Genomic DNA, 11,017 nt, shown 5'->3' with positions numbered 1-11,017 from the left:
AGCCCCGCCACCCGGCGGAGGAAACTCTTTTAGGCCGCATGTACCCGTGATCTTGTCCTTTCCGTCATGACCCAAAGCTCATAGGGGAGGATGGGAACTTAGATCGACCGGTAAATTGAGAGCTTTGCCTTCCGGCTCAGCTCCTTCTTCACCACAATGGATCGATACAGCGTCCGCCAGGGGTGTGGAATCGAGTCACATGACTTGGACTCGAGTCAGACTTGAGTCATGAATTTGATGACTTTAGACTCGACTTGACAAAATGTAAAAAGACTTGCAACTCGACTTAGACTTTCACAACAATGACTTGTGACTTGACTTGGACTTGAGCCTTTTGACTTGACATGACTTGCTACTTTCCCCAAAACCCAACGATTAAAAAGTTATTCAGGAGCGCTCCGTATCTTTTATTGTGTACGCGTGTGTGTCAGCGTGTGTGCGCTACCTGTCAGTACAACAGCCAATCAAATTACATTCACGTTATTTTCGTCACACAGCATTCAGCCAATCAAATTGCGGGAAAACCAACGAAGAAAAGCTCTCAAATAACCCGCCAGTGAGGAAAAATGATGCCAAAATTAGTTTCAATCGGTATTAAAACTACGACTTGGTCAACAAAAAAAGAATTCCCGTATGCAAATCATGCGGTTGAAAGATTACAGACAGAGACGCAACAACTTCCAACTTCGTTCGACATTTCAAGATGCACAATGAAGGATAAGTTTTGAATGTAAGATAACATTTATTGGCTGAGTAATGAAACTTTTGTTTGCTGTGTAGTTAAAGCAGTGAGGCTGTAAACTCACTGCTAACGTTATAACCATAAACATCTTATAAGTGGACGCGCAGACGAGACGCGGGGCCGCCATCTTGGAGTGGTGATCCACTCCATTAAGTGCAATTCCTTTGGCAGGAGCAATGAACTGTCAGCACATTTCATTCATCTTACCTCACTGAATACCACTGATATTCACCCCCTTTTTTTGTCATACGTGTAACTATGATAAAGGTTACATGTTTTGGCGTGTTCATAGTTTGCTTAACAGTAATAGAATATTATTGTATGCTATAAGTCAGTGGTTCTCAAATGGGGGTACGCGTACCCTTGGGGGTACTTGAAGGTATGCCAGGGGGTACGTGAGATTTTTAAAAAATATTCTAAAAATAGCAACTATTCAGAAACCCTTTATAAATATATTTATTGAATAATACTTCAACAAAATATGAATGCAAGTTCATAAACTGTGAAAAGAAATGCAACAATGCAATATTTGGTGTTGACAGCTAGGTTTTTTTGTGGATATGTTCCATAAATATTGATGTTAAAGATTTATTTTTTTTGTGAAGAAATCTTTAGAATGAAGTTGATGAATCCAGATGGATCTGTATTACAATCCCCAATGAGGGCACTTTAAGTTGATGATTACTTCTATGTGTAGAAATCTTTATTTAGAATTGAAACACTTCTTTATTTTTCAACACGTTTTTAGTTATTTGTATATCTTTTTTTCTGAATAGTTCAAGAAAGACCATTACAAATGAGCAATATTTTTCTCTGTTATACAATTTAATACATCAGAAACTGACTGCATAGTGCTGTATTTTACTTCATCTCTTTTTTTCAACCAAAAATGCTTTGCTCTGATTAGGGGGTACTTGAATGTAAAAAATGTTCACAGGGGGTACATCACTGAAAAAAGGTTGAGAACCACTGATATAAGTGACCAGACGTCCAAGATCAAAACTGGGAATATAATCCCAGAGAAGGGGGAAAAAACGGTCAGCTATTTTTAAATTGAAGAAACAATATGATTAGGTTATATATACATGTGTATATCCTACATAAACAATGTATGAATACATTAGATATGGGACTTATATACTGTATCTCTGTTGCTGCAGCAGAGAGTTTATTCTGTCTTGACACTTTGTATTAATATTTTCTATTACATTCTTCCCTTAAATAATAATGTTTACAGTGATTATTTTATCTGTATTTTTTATGTATGTTGCTTTGGATACAAGTGCCTGCCAAATACTTAAACATATACAGTATAAACACTTGGAAGTCTTTATATCAGCTAAAACCACCAATCTGTTTCACTGGATTCAGAATAAAACCAAAGTCTGTCTTACCCAACAATGTTAGTAATTGAATAGTTACTTGAAGACTTATTCCTGGTTACAATTATACTGTTAAGTGAGTATTGTCTTATGTTTTGCCTAAAATGAGAATGTATCATAATCAGTGGCGGCTGGTGAATTTTGTTTTAGGTGGGGCTGAAAGTTTCTAAACCAAATACCTGTAGGGGCGGGGTCATCCTCCCCCAGAAGATTTCTTTGTGATTTTCACATACAAATATTGAAGATCTTTGCTCCTTCTCAACTCTGTGGTGATATTCTTTTCACAAAATACAACCAATAGTACGTTAATGTTAAATCTTACTTATGAAAAGTAATCCCCCGGTTCCTATTTTCAACAGTCCGCTCATTTGAGCAGGAAGATGCTACCTGTCAGTTTAGGCTGCTTGCCGGCACCTCGTTACCTCTTCAAGATGGCGGCCAAATTGCTCGTGTAATAGCACCCAATGCTGCGTCTACTTATAAGATGTCCATGGTTATAACGTCATTGCAAACACGACAATCTGTTGCGTTCACTGCAGTTCACTACTTTATTCATACGTTTTGTCAAGTGATTTTTTTTAAGCAGGGTTGCATGAGGTACCTACACATAACGTTACATCGGTGAATGCATCACACAGTAACGCAACGTTAGACGGCGGTCAGCAGCACCGCGTATTTTAGCCACCAACAAAAAGACAGACATAGTCAAATAAAGGTCAGTTAAAATGTATACTGTATTAAGAATATGTGTACATATTGCATAAGGCCCTGACATCTAAAAAGTACAACTCTGTTCATTGTTATGTTCATGTATTTGTTATGTTTTTCATGTGTACGCACACATAAACACACATACAGTATGAGATGAGATCAATTAGTTAAGGTATGAACAGGATAGAAACTGCTGTGGAACTAGTTACAATGCAAAATGCCATGGAAATACAATGTTAACGCGTTTGTTCAAATAAGTACAGTTGCACTTGTTTTTTAAAAATGTGTTTATTCTGTAAAGGAATGAGTTAAATGTTTAAAAAGACTGGTTAATAGTGCTATTATGAAGTGCAATGTCAGCACTATTCTTTTCCTGCAGTTTCAAATGCACTTGTTTTAATAAATGCATACAGCGTTTAAAAGCATACACAATCCGTGTAACTATATTAGTCTGGGGTTAAAAGGACTTGAAATGACTTGAAACTCAAAATGCAGGACTTGGGACTTGACTTGAGACTTTCCAGTCTTGACTTTGGACTTGACTTGGGACTTGCCTGTCTTGACTCGAGACTTGAGGGCAAAGACTTGAGACTTACTTATGACTTGGAAAACAATGACTTGGTCCCACCTCTGGCGCCCGCATTACTGAAAACGTCGCACCGATCCGCCTGTCGATCTCGCGATCCACTCTTCCCTCACTCATGAACAAGAGTCCCAGGTACTTGAACTCCTCCACTTGGGACAGGGTCACTTCCCCAACCCGGAAATGGCAATCCACCCTTTTCCTTCTGGGCGAGAACCATGGACTCGGACTTGGAGGTGCTGATTCTCATCACGGTAGCTTCACACTCGGCTGCGAACCGATCCAGTGAGTGCTGAAGATCCCGGCCAGATGAAGCCATCAGGACCACATCATCTGCAAATAGCAGAGACCTAATCCTGCGGCCACCAAACCGGAACCCCTCAACGCCTTGACTGTGCCTAAAAATTTTGTCCATAAAAATTATAAACAAAATCGGTGACAAAGGACAGCCTTGGCGGAGTCCAACCAAGCTCTGACACTGATCGTACAGGGAGCGAACCGCCACAATCAGAGAGTCCGATACCCCATACTCTCTGAGCACTCTCCACAGGACTTCCCGAGGGACACAGTCGAATGCTTTCTCCAAGTCCAGAAAGCACATGTAGACTGGTTGGGCAAACTCCCATGCACCCTCAAGGACCCTGCTGAGGGTATTGAGCTTGTCCACAGTTCCACGACCAGGACAAAAGACACACTGTTCCTCCTGAATCTGAAGTTCGACTATTCGGCATAGCCTCCTCTCCAGTACACCTGAATAAACCTTACCGGGAAGGCTGAGGAGTGTGATCTCACGATAGTTGGAACACAACCTACGGTCCCCCTTCTTAAAGAGAGGGACCACCATCCGGTATCCTCCCCCACCATCGCAGCCAACTCACCACCAGGTGATAATTGTTAAAAGCTCCGCCCCTCTCTTCACCCGAGTGTCCAAAACATGAGGCCGCAAATCCGATGACACAACTACTTTGTACAAAGTTGATCATGGAACTATGGCCTAGGGTGTCCTGGTGCCAAGTGCACATATTGACACCCTTATGTTTGAACATGGTGTTTGTTATGGACAAACTGTGACGAGCACAAAAGTCCAATAACAAAACACCAGTCGGGTTCAGATCCGGGCGGCCATTCTTCCCAATCACGCCTCTCCAGGTTTCACTGTCGTTGGCAACATGAGCGTTGACGTCCCCCAGCAGAACAAGGGAATCACCCGAGGAAACACTCTCCAGTACTCCCTCGAGTGTACCCAAAAAGGGTGGGTACTCTGAACTGCTGTTTGGTGCGTAGGCACAAACAACAGTCAGGACCCGTCCCCCCACCTGAAGGCGGAGGGAGGCTACCCTCTCATCCACTGGGTTGAACTCCAACGTGCAGGCTTTGAGTCGGGGAGAATTTCCCCGGTGACCCACGTCTGGGCGAGGGCTATTTGGGTCCTTTGTTTTTACTTTTCCTAGAAGTCTTCGAGCTGCTTTTTGTCTGGTCCCTCACCTAGGACCAGTTTACCTTGGAAGACCCTACCAGGGGGCTTAAAGCCCCCGGACAACATAGCTCCTAGGATCATTGGGACACGCAAACTCCTCTACCACGATAAGGTGGCAGCACTGAGATTATTTCCAGGTTTATTAGGAAACCAACACATTGTTGTTAATGTTAGCGTTGACATACAGCAAAAATAAAACGACCTCATACCCTGACTGACATAACGGAATTTAGAAACACACAACAAAACAATGCGCCAAGCACGGCATTCTCCCGTTTGCGCTCAAGTGTTTTTTCACGCACATTAAATTATTTAAGTTTCCTAATTCGTATTCTCCCATACAGCCCACCCCTTGTAAATCAGGTAAAAGTGCTTCAATCGTGAATGAAGGTGAGCTCTAGGGTTGGAAATCCTTGGGCACCACACGGTTTAATTACGATTCAGGAGCTACAATTCAATTATAGATGGATCTTAAATTTATGCATATTGATGCAGTTTTGCATTTATTTTGTTTCACAAAATTATAATTTTTCACTTGCAACTTTTAAAAACAGTGAATATGTAATAAGAAAGAGTTGAATTAATTTCCATTTATTAAATGAATAGAAATGTGTGCAAAACTGGGAGCTCAGTGTCCTAAAATAAAGGAGCTGGTCAAATTCCTTGGTGAGGTGGTTTACACCGGTCCGACAAATTTTAGAAATTTACAATAAATAAATAATCCATTATTTATTGTCTTATTGTGTCTTATTGTGGCGGTCCGCTCCCTGTATGATCAGTGTCAGAGCTTGGTCCGCATTGCTGGCAGTAAGTCGGACACGTTTCCAGTGAGGGTTGGACTCCGCCAAGGCTGTCCTTTGTCACCGATTCTGTTCATAACTTTTATGGACAGAATCTCTAGGCGCAGTCAAGGCGTTGAGGGGTTCCGGTTTGGTGGCTGAGACTATGTCTCCTGGCTGGCCTGGGAACGCCTCGGGATCCCCCGGGAAGAGCTAGACGAAGTGGCTGGTGAGAGGGAAGTCTGGGCTTCCCTGCCTAGGCTGCTGCCCCCGCGACCCGACCTCGGATAAGCGGAAGATGATGGATGGATGGATGGAAATAATCCATTATTGACGTTTACTAATTGATTTTACAAAAGCCTATGTTGGAATTGTGACGATTCTGGAACTCGATTATTTTCCCCACCTCAAGTTGACTTATTAGGGCAGCATGGTGGAACAGGGGTTAGTGCATGTGCCTCACAATACGAAGATTCTAAGTAGTCCTGAGTTCGATCCTGGGCTCGCACTTATTGTGTTAAGTAATGCCAGCTAAGATGTGTCTGAGAGCCAGATGCAGGCATCAAAAGAGCCACATCTGGCTCTTTTGATGCCATAGGTTCCCTACCCCTGCACAACAGGCTCGTCTCGCTCTTTCCTGTGTCTCCTTCTCACAGACAGCAAGCGCACAAACTTACGTCACATACTGTCACGTCATACGTCACATACGTATACGCCCTCGCCCAGCAGAGAGGTAGCAGCGTGGCTCACGTTAGCTGTGATGCTAGCGGAGTGTTGCGAGTGATAATACGAGAGAAAGAAAGTGTGAATCTGGTAACAAAAGAAGGAATAATTAATTCCCAAGGAAAACAGAAGGGGGTCCATCGTCTGGCGGTGGTTCGGCTTCAAGCGGGAATATGTCAAATAGACAACTTTAGTTTGTCAAGTGTGGGGCACAAGCGTTGCTACCAAAAGTAGCATTACTGCTAATATGTAGCATCATTTGAAAAGTCTATTTACTTTCTGTTTTAACATGTCGTTTCTAAACTTCTGTGAAAATGTAATAAGCATTAATTCTTCTGTTGTTTAGATACTTTACATTATTTTGGGTGGTACCCCAAATTTGGGTGTCAATCCACGAGTTACGGGTTCACACTTTAATCATACTTAAAGTCCTCTTTGTATGAGGTATGCCGTACACTGCAAAAATTCAAATCTAAGTAAGATTAAATATCTCAAATAAGGGTGATATATGCTTATTTTCTGTCTGATAAGATAATTATTCTCACTAAGCAGATTTTATGTTACAATATTTTACTTGTTGAAGTGTTTTGGTCTTAAATGATCTCAGTAAGATATTACAGCTTGTAGCTGAGATTTTATGACCTATATTAAGTAAAACATGCTTGAAACTAGACTATCAACTGTTGCAAAGCTGTGTCATCAACACTCACAAGTATAAAACTACTTTTTTAAAGTAATCATTTCTTATTTCACACATGGAAAAAAAAATCATGACTTTGACACAATTGTGTCTCATAATTAAAACGGATGACAGCCAAATGGACTTTGCTTTTTTATTTTCAATGAAACAATAGAAAGTACGTACTCATATGGTAGTACAGTTGGCACAGTACAGTAAACTATTTAACAAATTTCACGTGACATTTCAAACAATTTTGAACAGAAATAGCTCATGCACCTGCAGATGAATTCTCCAAAATTACAATTAAAAAATGTTTTCACCGGAAGCCGGGCTGTATATATGCGCACTAATTGACTGAAAAAGCATGATGTCATGTTGTCGATGGAAAAATGCATTTTTTAGACGGTATGATTTGCCTGAGCGGCTAGGAGACCCCGAAAGTAACGAGAGGTTGCCTTGTTGTCTTTCCATTAAAAAAAAAAAATTAGTTTTTAGTATAAGTTTGCTGGTTTCAAGAAATGTAATGTCGAGTGCATATCATTATGTCAACACTGCAAAAAGTCAGTGTTCAAAAACAAGAAAAAAAACTGAAAAAATGAGGGGTATTTTATTTGAACTAAGCAAAATTGTCTGCCAATAGAACAAGAAAAGCTCGTCAAGACTTTTCAAAACAAGTAAAATTAGCTAACCTCAATGAACCCGAAAATACCTTAAAATAAGTATATCTTTACTAATAACAAGTGCACTTTTCTTGGTAGGAAAAAAATTGACCTTTTTGCTCAATATGTTGAAAAATATTCTTAAATGAAGTAAATGCTAGTGCCATTATCTCAACATCATGATTTTTTTCCCCAAGCTTTACGTAAGAAATTATTGCTTTAAAAAAGTAGTTTTATACTTGTGAATGTTAATGACACAATTTTGCATCAGTTGATATTCTAGTTTCAAGCATGTTTTACTCAATATAGGTCATAACATCTCAGCAACAAACTGCAATATCTTACTGAGATCATTTAGGACCAAAACCCTCATACAATTTGCTTAGTGAGAAGAATTAGCTCATCAGACAGAAAATAAGCAAATATCACCTTTATTTGAGACTTACTTAGATTTCAGTTTTTGCAGTGAAGATAATGGCACTAGCATTGACTTCATTTAAGAACATTTTTCAACATATTGAGCAAAAAGGTCTTATATTTTTTTCCTACCAAGAAAAGTGCACCTGTTATTAGTGAAAATTTACTTTTTTTAAGGTATTTTGGGGTTCCTTGAAGTTAGCTAATTTTACTTGGTTTGAAAAGGCTAGACAAGCCAAATTTTTTTGTTCTATTGGCAGATGATTTTGCTTCGTTCAAGTAAAATGCCCCTCATTTTTGTAATTTTTGTTCTTGTTTTTGAACACTGACTTTTTGCAGTGTACGTGCAACCCTACAGTATATTGCATTTGTTTTATTTTGATATTTTCAATCAATCAATCAAAGTTTATTTATATAGCCCTTAATCACAAGTGTATCAAAGGGCTGCACAAGCCACAACGACATCCTCGGCTCAGATCTTCTAGTGCAATACACTTGTATTTCTTGTGTATTTTAACATTGAAATAGGAATGTAAACTATTAAATATCCAATTTAAATTAAAAAAAAACAAGAAACAAATAGTAAAAATAAAGTAAAATATACTCCAGCACCTCCACAACCCCAAGAGGGACAAGCGGTAGAAAATGGACTGATGGATACTTCGTTAGCAAAATGTTGCACTTGAATAAAATGACAACCAAAATAAATAATACATTTTCTGTCTCTATTAAGGATGGTGTAGGACAGTGGTTCTCAACCTTTTTTCAGTGATGTACCCCCTGTGAATTTTTTTTAAATTCAAGTACCCCCTAATCAGAGCAAAGCATTTTTGGTTGAAAAAAAGAGATGAAGAAGTAAAATACAGCACTATGTCATCAGTTTCTGATTTATTAAATTGTGTAACAGTGCAAAATATTGCTCATTTGTAGTGGTCTTTCTTGAACTATTTGGAAAAAAAGATATAAAAATAACTAAAAACTTGTTGAAAAATAAACAAGTGATTCAATTATAAATAAAGATTTCTACACATAGAAGTAAATATCTGTATTACAATCCCCTCTTTGGGGATTGTAATAGAGATCCATCTGGATTCATGAACTTAATTCTAAACATTTCTTCACAAAAAAAGAAATATCTAACATACATTTTTATGGAACATGTCCACAAAAAAATCTAGCTGTCAACACCGTTTATGAACTTACATTCATATTTTGTTAAAGTATTATTTAATAAATATATTCATAAAGTATTTTTGAATTGTTGCTATTTTTTAGAATATTTTCAAAAAATCTCACGCACCCCTTGGCATACCTTCAAGTACCCCCAGGGGTACGCGTACCCCCATTTGAGAACCACTGGTGTAGGAGACTCTCAAATATACACAACCAAAACATTAAATAAAATGGCTATAAGAGTTATTGTGACCAAAATGATCATGGTTACCATCACTATCGCGGTATTGTTGAATGTGCTCAAATTGTATTATTTTTTTTAACAACTAAAATTTTCAACCCCTTACGCATTTATTTCTTTATAAATGATAATGTGCCGGCTGTATGTCACAATATTTAGTTTATAAGCTGGTGTGATGAAAACCAAAAATTTTGTACTGACCTTGAAAATACCACAACAACATTGACAACAGACAAGTGCTGTTCAACAAAACCAAAATAAAAGCTGTTGAAAAACCACTGAAGCACCTCAGAGCCTACAATGATGATTGTGTGTATGTGTGTGTCCACGAATCACCACAGCAACATTTTCTTTGGCCTCATCCACATCATTTAACACTCCCCCATCATTTATTCATAATATATTAACTCATTGTCAGCTTTTATCCAAAATCTGATGAGGTCCATGAAATTTAAAGCTGCATTTGTCCAGGACAAGAAGAGCCCAGCTCCAGCTGAGGTTACAATAAGTTGATTAAATATTTAGGCACAAGTTCACAAGTTGTGCCCTACTTGTTCCACACTGTGCATCTTTGACATTTGCGCCACGGTAGCAGCTTTAGAAGTACCATGGCCCTGGTTCAAATATTTGCTGATGTGATAAGAAACATCTGCCGCTGATGTAATTGAAAAGCGACAGATCACAGGAACGGAGGAGGACTGTCTTACCTGGTCCGGCTGCTGAGCCCCTTTCCCCGGCCTGTTGGCGTCTTTTGCAGAAGTCATGGGGGTAAATGAAAAAAAAAAAGGAGAAGAAAGATGGATGAACGTGCAGCGTCCGCTGCTGACAGGTGCAGAATAATGAAGGCTAGTGAGAGAGAGGAGAGCGAGAGGCAGGAGGAGGAGGGAGGAGGCAGGAGAGAGAGCAGCGGCGTTCAAGGATATCTGGTGATTTGCTCAAATAATGGTCGCAGACAGCGGCTGACGCACTCATGTGGGAGGTTCACTCTACCTTTGCAGCTCAGTGAGTGCTCTCCTCTAGTCGCACACCTGATGTCGTTCACGCGTTTGAATAAGCGGGACAACAAGCACTAATGGATTAGGGAGTAAATGTCAGAGAAGGCTACCTACTGTATGGTACAGACAGACAACACGGGGAAATTGTGTAACGGTTTGCTCCATTTCAAATATATACCTTTATTTAGTGAAGCATATTTACTTTTCATCTGTAGAACCCATACTTGCCAACCCTCACGGATTTTCCGGGAGACTCCCGAAATTCAGCGCCCCTCCCGAAAACCTCCCGGAAGAAATTTTCTCCCGAAAATCTCCCGAAATTCAGCACGCCCCCTCCAGCTCCATGCAGACATGAGTTGGGACAGCGTGTTTTCACATCCGCTTTCCTGTTGTATAAACAGCTTGCCTGCCCAATCACGTTACAACATCTACGGATGTTAACAAAAAAATTGC

At 39.7% G+C, this 11,017-nt stretch overlaps 1 protein-coding gene across 5 annotated transcripts in view; it reads right to left on the bottom strand.

Moving 5' to 3' along the window:
• LOC133568424 (dipeptidyl aminopeptidase-like protein 6) overlaps window positions 1–11,017 on the bottom strand; it is a 287,193-nt gene that overhangs the window by 109,054 nt on the left and 167,122 nt on the right. Inside the window, exon 1 of one of the 5 annotated variants that reach the window (XM_061920339.1) lies at window positions 10,277–10,386. The exons of the other annotated variants lie outside the window; for them this stretch is intronic. Coding sequence (XP_061776323.1) covers window positions 10,277–10,333 — 57 coding nt within the window. The 5' untranslated portion in view covers window positions 10,334–10,386. Of the gene's footprint in view, window positions 1–10,276; window positions 10,387–11,017 lie in introns of those variants that run through there. 5 annotated transcript variants of the gene reach the window in all.

The sequence above is a fragment of the Nerophis ophidion genome, linkage group LG14, assembly GCF_033978795.1.
Source record: "Nerophis ophidion isolate RoL-2023_Sa linkage group LG14, RoL_Noph_v1.0, whole genome shotgun sequence".
Classification (NCBI taxonomy): domain Eukaryota; kingdom Metazoa; phylum Chordata; class Actinopteri; order Syngnathiformes; family Syngnathidae; genus Nerophis; species Nerophis ophidion.
The sequence above is the reverse complement of the archived record's forward strand: the minus strand, read 5'-3'. Positions and strand labels throughout refer to the sequence as shown.